This window comes from Chanos chanos, chromosome 9, assembly GCF_902362185.1.
Source record: "Chanos chanos chromosome 9, fChaCha1.1, whole genome shotgun sequence".
Lineage (NCBI taxonomy): Eukaryota > Metazoa > Chordata > Actinopteri > Gonorynchiformes > Chanidae > Chanos > Chanos chanos.
The window spans coordinates 35,306,716-35,325,868 of record NC_044503.1 but is presented as its reverse complement, the minus strand read 5'-3'; the positions used below and the strand labels follow the sequence as shown (position 1 = coordinate 35,325,868).

The 19,153-nt window shown below is 40.0% G+C and overlaps 2 protein-coding genes across 2 annotated transcripts; one reads left to right on the top strand and one right to left on the bottom strand.

Annotated features, from left to right (window-relative positions):
• Window positions 1–1,442: 1,442 nt before the first annotated feature.
• Window positions 1,443–8,377, bottom strand: LOC115821696 (guanylate-binding protein 1-like). Its single transcript, XM_030785499.1, has 10 exons — window positions 8,185–8,377; window positions 7,927–8,054; window positions 7,255–7,364; window positions 5,624–5,814; window positions 5,269–5,511; window positions 4,821–5,101; window positions 4,311–4,523; window positions 3,415–3,517; window positions 1,847–2,040; window positions 1,443–1,559 (listed from the first exon to the last, which is right to left on the bottom strand). The coding sequence occupies exons 1-10, from the start codon at window positions 8,375–8,377 to the stop codon at window positions 1,443–1,445; spliced, it is 1,773 nt and encodes a 590-aa protein (XP_030641359.1).
• Window positions 8,378–11,864: 3,487 nt separating this feature from the next.
• LOC115820780 (guanylate-binding protein 1-like) lies at window positions 11,865–18,529 on the top strand. Its single transcript, XM_030784452.1, has 9 exons — window positions 11,865–12,057; window positions 12,493–12,620; window positions 12,833–12,942; window positions 14,001–14,209; window positions 14,686–14,928; window positions 15,380–15,660; window positions 15,965–16,177; window positions 17,248–17,350; window positions 18,138–18,529. The coding sequence occupies exons 1-9, from the start codon at window positions 11,865–11,867 to the stop codon at window positions 18,527–18,529; spliced, it is 1,872 nt and encodes a 623-aa protein (XP_030640312.1).
• The last annotated feature ends 624 nt before the right edge of the window (window positions 18,530–19,153 follow it).

The window sequence follows — 19,153 nt, the reverse complement described above, 5'->3', positions numbered from 1 at the left end:
ACCCACCCAGTATCACCACCAGCCATCACCAGAAAAAGCCAACGGGCTACTTTTGCACCTGCAGAGGTTCGTAACCTTTTTCAGACTGAAAGTGATACTTATGTTTTTCTCTCACACTGAGACTGTGAATGCGGCACTGCAACACAGCAAACTTCACCTACAAAAAGCTGCAAGTATGATCGAAAAACACTCAGAAAGGACATACAACATCTTCATGAGGAAGGTTTTGAAGACTCTGGAGGATCACGGCTGCAGCAGTGCATGAACTTGACCTGGAGGGCCCAACATTGCCCAGGCCAAAAAGGTACCACACCGGCGAGACGATGGAGCGGCATCTCATGTCTTTCAATCACCTAAATGGCTGTATAGACAGCAATATTATGAAGTGATGGACTCCACATTAAGACCTCTGGATTCCCGATTCAACCCATCTGCGTTCAGACATATGCAGAAAATCTTGAAGTTTTACTGGGATGATTTTGACGAATACAGACCGACACTGCATTGAGATATGTGCATTGACATATTGAAACAAAGAAGTATTTTACTCACTACTTTTTAAGATGTTGTTGACCTCCTGAAAGAGCAATAAGGAGATCCCCTGAAAATGATGTTACCTGAGCTGACAAAACTGGTGAAACTTGCACTGATTGTCTCTGTGACTTCTTGCACTTCTGAGACTGTCCCTGTAACATCTTGCACTTAAGACCTACTTACAGTCCACAATAGGGCAAGGGACACTGAACAATGTTGCTCTGCTGAACTGTCACAATAACCTCTCCAGAAGTTTAGATCTGGATGATGTTATTGTTGAATTCATCAAGCGCACATCCTCCGGGAGAAACACCTTCCTTCTGAGGGACTAACAGCTGGACTGCTGCGTAAGCCTTTAACTGTATACAAGTGTTTGAATGATATTTAGGTCGGTTGCATTACTCTGCTTGTTGAAGTGGCAGTCAGTGTACCGATTTGTGTCATGTGTTTTGCATGTGTTGATTTATTGTACTGATTTCTTTCTTTGGCATTAATTTTACACGCTTGGTGGTAGAGGGGGTCGTTTGTTAATTTTTTTTTTTTTATTTGTATTGATGTGGGTGTTTGTTAGAAGAGTGACATCCGACTGACATAGGTCTATATGGTGATATGTCGGTCTTTGGACAGTTTAAAGCTTATACGTTCCAAGCACCCACCAGGAAAAAGTAAAGTCGGTGCCTATGCACCATAGAAACCTATTCCAGTTTTCACCAAAACAATATTTAGCAGCTAAATGGTATTTAAGTTCTTACATACATGAACACTAATATTAAAAACAGTGTTGATCTGGGAGCCCCTTAATAAGGGATTCAGAATTTAAATCAAGTGTTCTGGGATCATGTGGACAAAGTGAAACCTAATATTTGCACTGTTAAGAATTTGAGTACATCACTGAATATGTGGGACATTCATGAGATTCGACATTGGTTAGACGAACGGCAAGGCATTCTTCTCAACCTGTCAATCTGTATCTGCATTTCCATGTTTCTTCTGAAATAGTCCTGTTGCAGCATATTTATCTGCTCCTGAAATCAGAGGAAGAGAAATGTATCATAGTAGTTATGGGCTGTTTGATATTCAAATACTGGGGCTTGATATCACAAGATCTTGTGGCTGTTGCATTGGCAGGTATGAAGTAAACTGCATGTATTTTATCCCTAATGAATTAATAACAACATTGGTTTGGTTTATGAAACTTAGGGTTACATTTTTCTTTCTCAGACAGCTGTACTCTTCATAAATTGCACGTTCACAAGTTGACCTTTCACCATGCAACAAGAGATTCAGTGCAGCGACTGAAAATTATATTTACACTCAGTCTGGCATCAAGCATTTGATTTCGCTGTTCCTGAGCTCTCCTCTGTTCTGCCTCCATCTTCTCTCTGAGCTGTTTCAGGTTCTCCTCATGGGCTCTCTGTTGATCCTCCATCTGCTGCTGCTGAATCCTGTTCTGTTCCTCCAGAGCCCTCTGACTCTTCTCCAAGTCCTCAGTTTTCAGCTGCTCAGCTGTAATATTAGATTGTTAGCACAAACGCTTTTGTGGTTTATTGATATAAATATGGGTTTGGTGTCAGATCAGATGTGGTTGTTGCAGCTCCATCTCAGATTTTGTTCAAACCTATATCATGAATGGATCCCCAAACCAAGGCCTGTAAAATATTCCTGTTCAAATTCTATGTTTTTATATTTTTTCAGCCCTTGATATTATTTTGTTTTTATAGCCTAAAAAAAACCTTATCTGGGAATCCATTTTTGGCCATTAATTTCTTGACAAGTATTGTTCCTAGCCTGACCAAACTTTGCAAAAAGTGGCTACTTTGATGAGTCAAAAACTTTAGATTAATTATGTTAAACAGAACAATTCCATGACTTTTTTTTAAGTCTTACTGGTTTTTTTTGCTGTTGTTCTACACTTTAATTTCACTGAGACATTAAACTGCGTACATTTCAATAAAAACTGGAAAAATGGAAGTGTTCTAAAACTTACACTCTAGTCTCTGAGGGGCCAAACAAGAAATATATAAATATAAAGCTGAATATGTAAATGTAAATCCTGAATAAATGTAACTCTCAAACAAAATAAATCAAACAATCAAACGAAAACTTTAAATAATTTAAATTTGAATGAGGCAACAATTTGGACCTCATTAAGGGGTCCTTATTTTATTGGTTTTAGGACCTTTCAACTAGGGGGCCAAATTTCACAGAGTGCAGAGATGGCCCACAGAGCCAGAGATATATATAGTTCATCATTTCTGTGACAGAAGACTGTGTGGCTCAATGGTAAGTTCAACCGTGCACCAAACCAGGGAGGAGGAGGTTTGCACGCTATACACATTTATATATTCAGAGTTACCTTTATATATTCAGAGTTTGTTTTATATATTCGGATTTACATTTATATATTCAGAGTTCGATTTATATATTTGGATTTACATTAATATATTCCGAGCTAGATACATATATATACAGAGAGAGAGAGAGAGAGAAACAGAAACTTCCGATAAACAGCACTACTCTATAAAACCCTCAACACAGATACAAAAAAGAAATTTCTGAGTACATCATGCATGCCTTTGAAGGAGGAATTATTCAGTTATTCAGACACATGTAAAATATCTTCTCCTTCAAAGCTTTTGTGCTGCGCTGTATGGGGAATAAATATGAGAGATAATATACAGAATGGGTAAATGTAAAACAATAAGGTGAAGGAGAAATATGCAACCACTTTGGGTAATCACATCATTTAAAGTTGTAGAAAAGTGAAGGTTAGGGAGGGTGAAGTGTAAAGTTTAAGCAGCAGTGAGTGAAACATTGCGCATAGAGAGCCCTCACAACTGTTTTGTACAAGAACTGTATTAATGTTTGATGAGAGTTTACCTTCAATACGCTGCTGGGTTTCTGTGAGGGATTTGTCGGCTGACAGAATGCTCTGTCCAGTTCCCTTATTCTCAACCATGTACTCTTTCAACACCTCCTCCTTCTGTGAAAACACACACAGACCAAATCCGAAAGTGCTCCTGAAAAACCTGGCATGCATATACCAACATGTCAATAATGTGTGTGTGTGTGTGTGTGTGTGTGAGAGAGAGAGAGAGAGAGAAAGAGAGAGAGAGAGAGAGAGAGAGGGAGAGAGAGAGAGATAGAGAGACATATAAAACATTCGCGTGCGTGTATGTGCACGGGCGCCTGCAGCTGTCACCAATTACACTCCTAGTTAATGTTAGAACATAGCAGATTTCTACCAACATTCACTGGGTGCTGAAAGTCCTGCAAACTATGCCAGTGTCCATGGCCTCTGCCGAACGCTCATTTCGCGCTCTGACGTATCTAGAGACTTATTTACTCAGCCTGTTTACTTATTTAACACAATGACAGACTCACTGGACTTGCCCCTATGAACATTCATCCTGAAATGAAAATAGACAGTGAGAAAGTGCTCTAATTCGATGCGATGAAGGAGAGTAAACTTCAAATAGGTAGACCAGATTTAATTTTTCATTGAACAGTCAGTGGTGTTTCTCTCTCAATGTGTGTGCACATGCGTGCGTGTAAGTGCCCATGCGAGGTGAGGTTTCTGTGCTTATCCTAAGATGAAATTGTGGAGGCACTCCTGTGTGTGTGTGTGTGTGTGTGTGTGTTTAAGTTCAGTCATGCTAATAGTAGGTACAGCAGAGCAGTATTTTACAATTTGTAAATGTATCATTTCTCCAGTTGTGGATTTTGATGTGTGGAGAAACCACTTTCTGCATTGAAAACGGGAGATGAATGCTCACCATGATTCCATGGCCCTTCTCTGATCTGTATTGCTCAATTGCTTTATCGAGCTCGCTTAGGAAATCTGTGTGGCCCCCAGGCCGCATATACAACCCTTCCCTCACTGCTGTCTCCACTGAGGCAAACGCACGAGAGATGATGGACTTGCTCATCTTACGAGACTCCTCCACATTACGTCTGCAGTACTCTTCATATTCATTCTGCACTCTGTTCTGCAGGGAAAAAGAAAGAAAGAAAGAAAGAAAGAAAGAAAGAAAGAAAGAAAGAAAGAAAGAAAGAATGTTAGTACCAGGCCAAACTACTTGCCAGCTGAACAATACTAGAAATCACATGATCTCATTCTACTATTGACTTATACTTTAAAAATAAAGTAATAAAAAGAGGAATTAGATTCTTTTTTTTTTTTTTAGAAGATTTACATCTTTGATCATGGTCTATTCATGTGATTCTCATTCAAATTGATTCATTTGTTTGTTTAACTGATTAATGTGTTTGTTTCCTAAAAGCACCATGAGCTCCATCTGGTTTTCCTGGTTATGGTCGTTGAAGGAGGCGTTGAGGAAGATCTCGACGGTCCTTTTCACCACGGCTGCATGGATGTCAGGTAGCTCTTCTTGTGTTTCTGTTGGTAGCTGAACTTTACTGCTCATCTCACTCTGGTAGAACTGGAGGGCTTCAGTTATAGCACGGCCGTTTTGAATCAGAGCCAGCGACTCTACAGCATCGGCTAAACAGGGCACCTGCCCACTGCGGATTGCTTCAACATAGGTCTCTGCAAGTTTTCCCAACACTGGAAAAAAGGTAAGACATTACCTTTATACTCACAATCATACTGGAGGTGATGTTTAATCTATACCATTGGTAGTGGTGGACATAATGTTGAGTTTATGCTAATAGTAGTGGAGGAGGTGATTTAACACTAAAATAACTTTACACTAATGGTGGTGGAACACTCACTCCTGCCAGTCAGACTGAAGCCTCCACTCATGGTCTTGGCTTCAGCGTTATTAAAGATGTATGTGCAGAAGTCCTGAGCCTGCTCCACAAAGCTGGGATCCAGGTCTGCATCCGTCAGCTGCTCCATCTGCCTCATCTTCTTTGTGTTGGCGGGACGTTCAAGCACAAAGCACTTCCGCACTGAGAAGTACTCACGCAGGCACATCCGCAGCTGGTTATACCTCGAAACCTCCGGAGAGGATCCTTTATCTAAAACATTACAGAAAAATTTAATCCTATAAGCACAACCAGTGCCTCATGAATCTATGACATTTTTTCTCCTGTCATGCCACTCTATTCTCAGCATTACTTGCACCTTTTTTAAGTTTAAGAGCACTGTCCAGATATTGGTCTGCAGTGATTGGATGACCATCCTGCTCTAACAGCAGTGTAAAGTCTCGCACCACCCATACGAAGGAAGGGAAGACGGACATGAAATCCTCTGACTGGTTCTTCTCTTTTGAGTCAGACTTCACCTTGATGTGCTTGGTCAGCTCAGTGACATAGCTGCAGAGGGCACTGTTCAGGAAAGCAGTAATTCTGGCACAAAGGAGCAGTCAGTGGAAAAACAAATTCTCAATGTGACTTATGGTGCCACAGAGCAAGTTCATCTGTATTAAACCATTTAGACCAGACGCAACATTTTCGTGATCCCTTTTTGACCGGGTGCAACGTTTGTGTGCTTCCCCCTTTATAATCAAATGCGATGTGAGCGTGTTTTCAATGATGTCATTGTTTTCAAGGCTCCTGATTGATGAACATGCTTTGTGATTTGGTGAAATACACGTGGGGAAGGTGAAATGCTTTGTTTGTTTATTTCAGTGCTCTCAGCCCGTCTTAGCATCTCAGCCTCCGTGTGGATGGCATCAATGTCGCTTCCCTCACTCAGGTCATCAGCGATTGTCAAGGGTCTTGAAAATGTTGACATCATCTAAAACGCGCTTACATTGCATCCAGTTCTAAAGGTCTTAGGAGGGATCATGAAAATGTTCATGGGTTAATGCTTTTTAAAAAGACCAACATTTGCTTTAATAGATATCAATTACTGTTTTCTTTTATTGTCAGATGTTATTACATTTACATCTGTGGATATAAGTAAATCGGTTCATTACGAAGAGGAATAGAAAAAGAAAAGAAAAAAACACCCTTTAACAGTCTGATTACATACAGTTGATCCTGAAAGTCTTGTTCATCTTTGTATGACTACTTAAACATATTAACAAAACCGTTGCTCTGGCAGATAATACATTAGCTGCATTCAGCCCTAACATGTTGATTATCTAATTCATCCTACGAGTCTTAGCATTCTATCTAGCCTGGCACTAACATGGATAACATGGATGAACCTGGATATCTAAAATGCTAAATGATGCTTTGCTGAACTGGAAAAACATATCTGTTAAGGATAAGAAAAGCTAATTTGCCTACTAAATCTGTAACTGACAAGCAAGCTGTATCTGAGCTTCTCAACAACCCTAAGGTAGCCAGTTTTAACCAGAGCACTAGCTTATGCAATGTACTGACACAGATTTTGTAGCAAATACAGATTACTCCCTACTCCCATGCTAAGCAAAGCAATCGCCTTATCTTATATGAGTTGCATTCCAAAAAATGTAAATATTTAAGCACCTTAGAGCTACTTCAACCATACTCATATCCCAGGCCTTTCAGTAAGTCAAATTTATTCTGACAATCACCAAAAGGCAAAACCATTGGGTATTATTTTTCTGCCAGCCAATGCAGTGAAATTTGGACATACAACTAATTGTGCAAATGTGCCTATGTAAATGAGCAATGAGAGTAATTGGTGGAAATGTACTGGGGTGAAAATTATAAAAATGTATTTGGTTATATACCAAATCTGGCTACTATCACAATAATAAGAGGTCAAAGCACTTAACCTGCTGTTTTGTTTTTTTTTTCGTGTGTGTGTGTGTTGAAGGATACTGCAGTTTTTCTAGAGCATCGTTGTCGATAGTTCCCATGCTGTTATAGACCAGAGTACTGCTGAGTAGAACAGCCAGACAGAAGATCCAGGTGTCATGTTTTTCATCCCCCTGAGACACACCGCAAAACAGATTAGGATCGATTATCAGATCAGATGATCTCGGAATAGCCCTTTAGGATGGAATTAGATAAATATTGGTCAGATTATTGGTCAGATGAGTAGATGAGCCGATCAGAACTGTGCAGCTCTTCAGATCAGATTTATTATTATTATTATTATTATTATTGTTATTATTATTATTATTATTATTATTATTATTATTATTATTTCTTTCTTTCTTTCTTTAAGGAAACTAGGGAAAGGCTTTATCATTTAAAAGGCCACCATCCTGGGATGATGCGTAGGAGAGACAAGGGTAACATGTTATAGGAACTTTATAACAATTCTGCTTTAGGAATGAGACATTTTAACCACTACTCTCACAATACTAAATCAATATCCCTTGGTTCCATGGCTGGAGCTGAAACCAGCAGCCATCAGACTCCTGGTTTGCTGACCAAAGGATCCATCACCCCAAACAGAACAGCTAAACAGAACAAGGGAGATACAAATGGTATTGTCACATTGAGTCCATTATAGTCAAAGCACTCATGGCATCTTGTGGTGCTCACCTTATCCACATCTCCCAGTCCCTCTGTGTCCACCAGCACTAGAGTGTGTCCTTCTTTAATGGGGTGAGGTACACACCACATCCAAATGCCTTTGGTCTTAGACTCTATGGTGGCTCCCAGGGCAAAGCCTACAGTGGTGATAGAGATAGTCAACTATCTGCTAGATTACTGACCATCCAAGAGTTTAACTATCCAAGAGTTCATTAACAAAAGAGATCAAACACTTTTATAGGAGAGAGAACCAGCTAGTCAGCTCACCTCTTTGTTTCCCTGCTAGTCTGTTCATGAGGTAGGACTTTCCAGTGCGGTACAGACCCACCACAGCTACCACCACCACAGGTTGTGTGATCTTCTCCAGAATCTCCACTGCCTCTCTCCTCACACACAAATGTCCACTCATGTCCATATCTATCAGGCATATTGGCTCTGGCATCTCTACTGTGGACTTCATCCTCTCCATCTAAACAACACAACACTATACAACACAGTGTGACGATTGGTCAGACATAGTGCCTGTGGCATTTTATCTGATTTACACAGCCTGAACAACAATTAAGGTTTGTACTTTGTAGAGTATTACACAATATAAATTGTTCAGCAAACAGTTCACAGAAATGACAGCAAACAGTGAAATAATTTTTATGGTGTTCAATTAAAACTTTGCCTGCATCTTTTGTATACATACATACATACATACATACATACATAAATAATTCTGGGCATTTACTGGTGCACATATTGCCCAGCGTAAAAGAGAGACATACTGTTATAAACTAATCAATTGATTACATAGTTACTTTAAATTAATTAATGATTAATTAATTAATAATTTAATGGACAAAATAGTAGGAGAATTTTTATGAATTAATTAACTAAGTAAAAAACAGTAGCCTACAACTCACTCTACTCCTGATCAAAGCATTGTAGCTAGTCAGTAATGGATGTGTAGTACAGTATAAAACTTGTTTGCCTTGCTAGTTAGCAACCTGAGGAACTGGTAAATACAATTAAGATGTTTATCAATTCCTCTATCATTGAAATATATTTCTTAAACAGACACAGTAGGCTGCTAACCATACTACATGCATATAAATATTACTTGCATTAGGTGCGTTAGTCGATTTAAAACTCACCGAGAAACAAATTGTCAGTTTTTGCCTCCTTTTGATGATGATAGGAATAAGTCGGGTTTTGAAAAAGTAGATGACCCTTCGATGGAGTCGTATCCTAGAGCTCTCTGTAAAGATTGTTGCTCGGTGACGGCAGTCCTTGGAAACTTTCAGACAAAAGCGTCGCTAATGCGTCTTGCACCTATCTTTATGACAGAACTAAACAAAATTATTTTGTATTACCCCATAAAGTTGCACTTTTGACCACTCCTCTGCAGCGATCGAAATTACAATAACCTGGAGTCTTTCTGGGAAGTCACTTCATGTGCAAAGGTTTAAGTCCCTCTCACGCATATCTTTGTGTCATTCCTAAAGTGAAACACCTGTCTTAGCTGACACGTTTATGGTTGCGCTTTTGATGACTTACATCAGATGTGCTGACGGATAACCAAAACACGTGTGTAGAGCATGTACTGAATCAGTCTATATGATCACACATCTTGCTTGCTTTTGCAGGTAACTGCAGTTAAAGACATCGGCGACTACGTGCTCCAATTTGTTTTGTGGCTTCCTCATGAATGTGTCTGCATATTTTAAAGCAGGGGTGTCCAAACTTTTTGCAAAGAGGGCCAAATTTGATAAAGTGAAGATGCCCAGGGGCCAATAGTTCCTTCTGACATTTTTTTCACCACAAAAGTTACATGAAAATACACAGTGTTATAAAACAATTTTCATTGTCACAGTTACCTTTATTTTTCAAATGGCAATTGTGTCTTTAGAGTTGTTCACGCCTGCCTGAGTGGCTTATATTTGATTACATTAATGTAACTCAGTATCGTTAGCAGCCTACTGTGTCTGTTTAAGAAATATATTTCAATGACAGAGGAATTGCTAAGCATCTTAATTGTATTTACCAGTTCCTCAGGTTGCTAACTAGCAAGGCAAACATTAATGTAACCAAATATAAGCCACTCAGGCAGGCGTGAACAACTCTAAAGACACAATTCTGCCTTTCATTTATATCTGGAGAGTCAGATAACATTGAACAAACTGTATAGAATACCTTAAATTTCCATGAGTTTGATAAATATCTTTGCCTCATGAACATTTTAAACAGGAGTTATAAGTAATGCAAAGTGGTCTGTTATCATTAAAGTTTAAAACAAGTGAATTTTGCCCTTGTCTTTTACAAAATCTTTCAGGAAGCCAAAGTTTGTGTCACATCTACAGGAAGATTATACTTTATTAATCCCACAACTGGGAAATTCACTTGCCACAACAAGAAATAAACCCCTATGTAAATATACACAATACACACAATATGTACACAGTACACAATACACTCAACTAGGAACTAGGAACATCAACAGTTATAACCAAATCTTATTCAAGAGTTTAATAAGTTTGCTTTAGTGCGTTGCATTGGTGTGCTTTAGGCTTTTTACTGTTAAGGAACACATGACACTAATGAGAAGGGTGATACTGATATCTAGATTTTAGTAAAGAGACCAGGTCTGGCTTGAGGGCAGTGGTTGAGATGCGTAAAATGTCACGTAAGTGGGAGTCACTCATCCTTGACCTCAACTTTTCTCTCTTTTTTTGCAGTCGCCATGGCAGAAATGAACGGAGAAAGGTTCGCGGCACAGATGCAGAGGCAGATAGCATTAGAATGGTGCTGTCACCATGTGGTGAAAGGAGGAATTACATTTTTAAAGTTTTATGATTTATTTATTCTGACAGAGCTAGCGAGCCATAAATAACACATAATAAGAATGAAGCTGCGGGCCGTATGGAATCTGACCACGGACCGTGATTGGCCCGCGGGCCGGACTTTGGACATGCCTGTTTTAAAGCAAACACACTTTCACTTTCCCTTTTAGAAGTCTTAAATAGCACCCTTGGACCACTTCTTCAGTGGCACCGCGACAGACAGCGAGTATTCGGAATACAAGCTCCGCAGGTAAGACCATAGGACATAAAACTACAATAGCAGCGATGAACAATAGCTCGATTCAGTTTGATAGTTATGGTCACCAAATGCATGAGGAAGCTTAAGTTTGTCTAAAGGATTGACGCTGCTTTTGGTGACGTTGCTGAGCGTTTTTTGACAAGTGCCAGTGGTGTTTTACTGGTGCTGCTTTTGTTTTGCTCATTAAGTAGTCTATGAAGAAAAAGGGGGGAAAAAAGTAATTATTTAAAAAAGAAGAACGACTGCCTTGTGATATGCCTGAGTATAAACAAACTTCTATTTATTCAGAGATATATTCATATGTTAAGCCATATATATATATATATATATATATATATATGTGTGTGTGTGTGTGTGTGTGTGTGTGTGTGTGTATATACACACACACACATAGTTAGTTAGTTAGTTAGTTAGTTAATATAGTTATTATTGTGTTAACGCATTAACTTTCACTTTGATTACAGTCCAAGTCAAAATTAACGCGGTAATGCATTGACATGTTAAGAAAGAACGAACTCGGGTTGAGACTGCATTAACTTTGACAGCCGTAATGTATATATAAATATATATTAGGGCTGTCAAAGTTAATGACAGCCCTAATATATATCGTTCATAACGCATTGTGTGTGTATGTGAGTTTTAATTGTTGTACTGGTATGCTTTAGATACAGTTTGTTACATTACTTTATCAAGAGAGACTAGAGGACTCTGCACTCGGTAAACTGACAGGCTTGAGTTTCTAGATTCTACTCACAGGTGACTGTCATATTTTAATACACTAACACACTGTTCACACTCATAACAGACACACTTGTATGTTTTGGTTTCACTTTTAGGTTATATTTTAGATCAAAGGCATCATGAATAACCACCCAAACCCCATGAAGTCGCCTCTATGTCTAATTGAGAATGTTCACGGAGAGCTCCGCACTGGTGAACAGGCCTTGGAATATCTGAGGGGAATCTCAGAGCCAGTGGTTGTGGTGGCAGTAGTGGGGTTGTACCGCACAGGGAAATCCTACCTCATGAACCGCCTGGCCGGGAAGCAAACAGGTGAGATTTGAGGTTGAGGACAAATATGATGACTCTAAGAGACCATGAGATGAACATGAGATGAGGTGCTTGAATAGGATGCATGTGGAAATTTAACATGATTTTTATACTGTTCTTTTACGAGTAAGCTTGAGGTGCATGGCTGTTTTTAAGCCTAAAGATACAGTGCCTGTGGGAAGCTCACTACAATTCAGTATGTCTCAGTCTGTTAGACAACTACCTCTATGTTCAGCCTCAACACTGAGCATGGCAAGGCAAGAGAAAAGGACAGAGTGATGAAAACATTAAATTGCACTCATCAAAACTTTAAATGGCTATTTCAAATTGTTGAATCTGTGTTTCTATAATGAATGAATAAGAGCTTTACATTGTGATTGTCTTTCCTAAATGTTATTATCTGGAACTGAGCATTTGATTGTTTTGCTAATTTTAAAGGTTTTGCCCTGGGCAACACCATAGAGTCCAAGACAAAGGGCATCTGGATGTGGTGTGTTCCTCACCCAAAGAAACCTGGACACACTCTAGTGCTGCTGGACACTGAGGGACTGGGAGATGTGGACAAGGTAAGGACAGTGGGTTTGCTGTAACTGAAACGTGCAAAGAGTTTTTCCCTGACAACACTACATTTAAGTTCACGAGACCTATGTTTAGTATACCAGGATCACCACAGAAACATAGAGTAACAGAAAAGCTCTTTAAAAGAAAAATAAACAACATCTTGTAACATCACACATTTAAACGGTTAATGTGATTAATCTATGTGCATGTGATTTAGGGAGATTCGAAGAATGATGCCTGGATCTTCTGTCTGGCTGTTCTGCTGAGCAGCACTCTGGTGTATAACAGCAGAGGGACTATCGATAACCAGGCATTGGAGAAACTCCAGTATCCTTTTGTCTCTCTCATTCCTCTTGTTACGTCCCTGGTGTAGTGTGGTATCTAGGGGTATGTAGGGGGGACATAGCATAAAGGTACCCACCACCTGTGCTGGTTTTGGGATGGTGTGATGGGGGAGGAAAACACAGACACAGGGAATCGGTTGTGGAAAAAAAAAGTGCATGATATATTTGGAATATTACAAAGTGATATTTACAAAATATGTACAGGGATATATTTACAGGGACACACAAAACACACACAGGTAGGAGAGGACGCCAGACGGTGCCAAAGAAATGTAACTGGTAAAACAAAAACCATCCTAAATGTCTACCGAAAAACACACACTAGACTACAAAACAAAAAGGTGGCAGAGACAAAGGAAACCTGACTACACTAACTAACTAGTAACAAAATACAGAAGTGGCGGGAGGAGGCGGGACCTAACAACAGGCCAGATGGGACTGTCAGCCTTTAGCGCCACAGCTGGGTACCTGCGTCAGGAGAGTGTAGAATATATGGAGACGAAACACATGGAGGGAAACAAGACGCACACAACAAACGTACCCACAGTGCGCCACACGTAACTCTCTCTTCAGAAGTGTGTTCCTAAGTGTATTTGACTCTTAGGAATACACTTCTGTGTGTGTGTGTGTGTGGGGGGGGGGGGTTACTGGTGTTGGAAGGCTTACCTTCCTCAAATCCTGTTTATATAACCATTTCATAATAATTGTCCTACATCTTATATCAACTAATGAAATTTTTTCATCACATCAGTAATGTTTAAACAGGTATAAATATCATCTCAGACTTGTTCTTGGCTTCTTGAAACAAGCACACAAACACACACACACACACACATCACCTTACAGAAATTACATTACATAAAGAATCATCAAATATAGAATATGTTTGTGATTCCATTATTTCACACATAGCCCCAGAATCAAACTTTTGTTGATTCTTTGTTTGTTTGTTTGTTTATCTGATTTAAGGTGGGAGTTATGGGGTCATATGTCTGATTATGTACAGTCATTTCTCAGTCATTTTTCCTCAGCTTGCTTTAGCTACGTCACGGAGCTGACGGAGCAGATCAGGGTAAAATCATCAGGTGCTTCATCAGCGGGAGATGAGGAAGATGAGCAGGATGCTCAGTTTGTGAAGTTCTTCCCTAACTTCGTGTGGACTGTCCGAGACTTCACCCTGGAACGGATAATCAACGATAAAGATGTCACAGAAGATGATTACCTGAATTTTGCCCTAAATCTGAAGAAAGGTGAGATTTAAATGGCAAAGCCCTCCACAGGGCAGGCGTAGAGATGCAAGTGGGTTAGGAAAAGAGCAGACGAGTGTCTGGTTTTAAATTAAACAGAATGATTGACATTTAAGTCACTGAGGCGTGTAAGCAGTATGTAAGTAGTAAGTAAATGTTATCTCTGAGCCCGTAAAAGTTGTGCAAGTAGAGAAGTTACAGATGAAGATATAGGTGGACTTTGGACTACTTAATCTTTAACAACTATCTAAGTCTGAGGAATGCGTAATGGTATAACAAAGATAGTACAAAAAAGTATTTTACTGTTTTGTAGACAAGAATGGCAGGGAAAATAAATAAATAGATAAATGGTTAAAAATGTTAATTATCTTTGTCTCTCTTTGAAAAACCATTGCCCTTTTTGGCCAAAGGTCAGAGCATGTTTTGGTCACTGGTCTCTCTCTTTCATTAATCTGATGACTAGATCCTCTGCTCTGCAGGCTTGGGAAAGAACGTGATCAACTACAACCTGCCGAGACAGTGTATTCGCAACTACTTCCCATCTCGGAAGTGCTTTACCTTCCCGTTCCCAACTGCTCCGGAGAACATGAAGAATCTGGAGAGCATGGATGTGAATGACCTTTGCCTTGAATTTCGGGAGACTGCCGATCGTTTCTGCGAATACATCTTCACAGAGAGCCGAGTGAAAACGGTGAAGGGAGGACAGGTTGTCAACGGAAGAAGTGAGTCCACTGTTTGAATGAGATGGTGGTCTAATATTAAACCAAGCAGCAGGGTTATCAGCTCTGTCGTAGTGGTGTCATGAAGTGAAAGCAGAAATGTGGTCAGTAAGTGAAAATGCAGCTCACTCACTCATTATCTAAGCTGCTTGTGATGGCCTTAACTTCATGTGCAGCACAGGGCCAGTTAATGAATAAGCCCATGAGTGCTATATGTTAGAGGGACTATAGAAATGCAGTCTAGTGACTACTTGAAATAACACTTACTTAGTATATAAACAAATGAAAGTCTTTCTTACAAAGAGCTTGACTGATGCAAAAACCTCATTTACTCATCTCTCAGATGCAAAACTAAAGGGAAGAGATCTTTTTTTCATGCGTCTCATCTCAGTTTCTGTAACACTGAAATCTTCATCGTTCTGCGGATTTATTGCCTTGCTTTCTCTCCTGGCAGTGCTGAGTCATTTGGTGCACACCTACGTGGACACGATCGCCCGTGGCGATGTTCCCTGTCTGGAGAACGCGGTGGTTGCCATAGCGCAGATTGAGAACCAGGCTGCGGTGAAGGAGGCGTTTCACGTGTACAAGTCTGGGATGGAACAAGTGCTGAATGAAGTGCCCCTGGAGCTGAATGAGATCCTCTCCCAACACAAGAAGATCAACACCATGGCCACAGAGGAGTTCATGAAACGCTCCTTTAAGGATGAGACTGGGGTGTATTTGAAAGAACTGGCTGTGAGTTTGATCTGTTTAAATGCAGTTCTTGTTAGAGGTTCACAATCATATCACATAGGTTCTGTGGTTGGTCCAGTGTAAAGATGATATCAGACTTTAGCATTTCTTGACTCAGTAAAGCCAGATAAAACATGTAGCTATGCGAAACAACAAAAAAATCACAAACGTTATTAAATATTATCCATCAGGGTCATGCCCTCAGAAACCCCACCTCCTGTGCATCCAGGAATGACTAGAAATGTTGCCAAAAATACCGTGCAAAACCTACTTTGATGCATGGTGTGTGTATTTTTAACTCTTTCAGGAGACCATTGATAAACACTGCGCTGACATCTTGCACCAGAATGATCAGGCCTCAGAGAAAAAATGCCGGAAGCTCCTCATGGACTTCTACGCACCAGTGGCTCAGAAGCTCCAGGAGGGACGCTATGCCCAGCCTGGTGGATATGAGGTGTACTGCAGAGACCGCGATAACATACTGGCTCAATATCATAAGCAGGCCAACAAAGGAGTCAGGGTAGGTGCACTGTGAGTAAAGAGAAAGTAGGTCTGTAGTGATATGTTTGTATTGTAACGTTACATATATGAAAATGTATTCTGAACTTATGTGTTCTGAATATACAGTTGTTTGGACTGCCTGTCTTGCAAGTTGTTTGGAATAAAAGCATCTGCTAAATGAATAAATGTAAATATAAAGTTAACATCGATTAATACAGCTGAACATGAAGAATACATAGAAAAATACATACATCTTGAACACAAATATGTATTAACAACAACTTAAGTCAAGAAGGATATTGTTTCGGCAGAGCTGGCAGTGTAATAGTAGACCTATCTACTGGATCCCAAGACATGATTACAAGTATAGAATCTGAAAATAAAGGTTCAGACATAAGCAGACTGTTACGTCCCAGGTGTGATATGGTGTCTAGGGGTATGACTTAGAGACGAAACATAAAGGAAACCCATCTCCTGTGCTGGTTTTGGACGGCGTGATGGTGAGGAAAACACGACGCGGGTAATCATAATAATGATAATAATAATATTTACAAATGTATAGAGGAATATTTACAATACAAATACACACGGGAACGGGGAGAGGACAACAGACAGTGTCAAAGGAACTAAACAGGCAGAACAAAACCATACTAAAACACCTACAGCAAAACACACGCTGAACTACAAAAGAAAAGGTGACAGTGCCAAAAAAAACCTAGCTCTGCTAACTACCTAATAACAAAACATGCACAAGTGGCACCCGCCTCTAACCTACCCCCATACACAATGAAAGACTACCACGGTGATCCCCTACCTTACCTGTCCTTCTCCCCGTGATAATCAAAACACCAAAGCTGAGACAGAATTCCAAAACGAAGTCAATAAACGAATATTCAAAGTCATATTCAAAGTCCATCAGTCCAGCAAAGTCATGGTCGTACGATGATTGTGGCCATTTGTTTTTTGTTTTTTGGGGGTTTTTTTTGCAGTAAAACTAAGAGCCTAAAAAACAGCATTTGATTGCAGGTGGTTTGATACATATATATGAAAAATGACAAAACTGTGTTGTGTTGATTGTGCTCTCTGCAGGCAGAGGACGTGTTGGAGGAGTTTATGAAGGAGAGGAGTGCAGAGTCCAACTCCATCCTGCAGGCCGATCAGAAACTGACTGAAAACGAGAAGAGGATACAAGGTAAGATGGCTGTGATCTCCCAGTTCACTGAGTCAGAGGAATCAGGAGATGTCCTGGATTTCTCCTGCTCCTGCAGTAAACCCTTCCTGACTGTTTTCACTCTAACTGTATCATACATACAGTTTGACAATTAGTCAACGATTACATGCAGTGACAGTGTTTAGAACACATCTCTAACTCTCTGTGGAGTCGTGCAGCTTTGTTCTGTTGGTTCTCTGTTGATCTGGTGGTGGTCAATGGACTAGCCACAAACACAACTTATATTTGGTGTACTTCTCTCTCTCTCTCTCTCTCTCTCTCTCTCTTTCAAATCAGTTTTGAAAAATTTCCTTTCACACTTCCTGAAACATTGCACTTCCTGTGAGAAGGTTTGGCAACATACTCCTATTGTTTCTTTGTTAAGGGCAGTTATAAATTGTATCTTTTGTTTTGTTTTGTTTTGTTTTGTTTTGTTTTGTTTTCAGTCCAAAACACAAATGTCAGTCCATGAGGGAAAAGATTTGTATCTGTCTCCTTCACTATGTTTCTAATGGTCAGGTTTTCTCATCAGTCTTGCATTGGTCAGGAAATGACTCCATGATGGGACAATGTCAACTGATTGCTTCTTGAAAGCCTTTCATATCTTTTGAAAGCCTTTACAGGCCTAGCTGTGTTCAGGTAACCAGAGATCAATATTCTGGAGAGATAATTCCTGCTCCTGTCTCATCTCCCTGTTCCCTCTCTCTTTTTTGGCATCTGCCCTCCTGGAACCCAACCCTTCTTTTCTGGGATATGGGGAAACACGCAGAGGAGAGGGAAAGAACTGCCTTGATGGAGCAGAGGGTAAAAGCAGAGCAGGAAAAGAAGGAGGAGATGGAGAAATCAATAGAAGAGGAGCGTCGGAGCCAGAGGGAGAGGCTGAAGCAGATGGAGGAGAAGATGGAGGAGGAGAGGCGTCAGCAGCAGAAAGAAATGCAGTTGGCCATAGAGAGCAAACTGAAAGAGCAGAGAGATCTATTAGAAAAGGGTTTCAAGGAGAAGGCTGATCTGCTGAATGAGGAGATCCAGCAGCTAAAGAAAGAAAAAACTAAGAGTTCTGGAGGTGTCTTCAAAGACTTTGTCATGCCTCTCTTAAAGACAGGCACTGAGGTGTTCTCCACATTCCTCCAGTATAAGACAATGGGCAAAGTTTTAAAATGATCTACCACAGATCATCTAAAGACCTGGGACCTCACACAGAGACATTCAACCCTCTGGCTTCGTCCTAAAGTGGCTTATCAGTGCTCCTTGTGCCCTTTGGAAAGTTTTTGTTCCATCTGATGTGTACTGGATTGTACATACAAGTAGAGAATTATTCAGATACACACATCATCTTAAATAAAAGCAGATATGAGCTTTATATGAGCATTTGTGTTTCAACCCCTCCTTTACTCCCGGCTTTTAATTTTATATTTGACTTCACTGTGTGCAAGACAAGCCAAACATTAGAATGATGATATATAGATGATACACTGGTCTGCACACTGTTTTGTCCTGAGTTTCCCCTCTGAGTTCGGCTGAGTGCCATTATAAACCGTGACATCTGCAGTTTTTATCTCTGTAAATTACTGATCGAGCAATATTACAAATTCAATTACAAAAACTGCTGCAACCAGCAGCAAGATGAAAACATGCTGTATGTTGCATATGTTGAAAGCCCAATTCATGGATCATTATTCCTCTTTGTATTTCTCTCTGTTTGCATGTGGTCACCCTGGAGTTAATCGGGGCTCCAGAATCATTGTCTGTACATTATTTTTTTCTGAAGATGGTTCAGTTAACAGA

What these genes read in the sequence shown, in the direction of transcription:
- LOC115821696 (XM_030785499.1), bottom strand. Translation starts at nt 8,377, where the DNA reads ATGAAGTCCACAGTAGAGATGCCAGAGCCAATATGCCTGATAGATATG. An exon ending in AACCCAGCAGCGTATTGAAG is followed by an intron (nt 2,041 to 3,414) that starts GTAAACTCTCAT and finishes CTAATATTACAG; the next exon opens with CTGAGCAGCTGAAAACTGAG. An exon ending in TGCTTGATGCCAGACTGAGT is followed by an intron (nt 1,560 to 1,846) that starts GTAAATATAATT and finishes CTCTGATTTCAG; the next exon opens with GAGCAGATAAATATGCTGCA.
- LOC115820780 (XM_030784452.1), top strand. Translation starts at nt 11,865, where the DNA reads ATGAATAACCACCCAAACCCCATGAAGTCGCCTCTATGTCTAATTGAG. An exon ending in TGCCCTAAATCTGAAGAAAG is followed by an intron (nt 14,210 to 14,685) that starts GTGAGATTTAAA and finishes TCTGCTCTGCAG; the next exon opens with GCTTGGGAAAGAACGTGATC. An exon ending in ACAGGTTGTCAACGGAAGAA is followed by an intron (nt 14,929 to 15,379) that starts GTGAGTCCACTG and finishes CTCTCCTGGCAG; the next exon opens with TGCTGAGTCATTTGGTGCAC.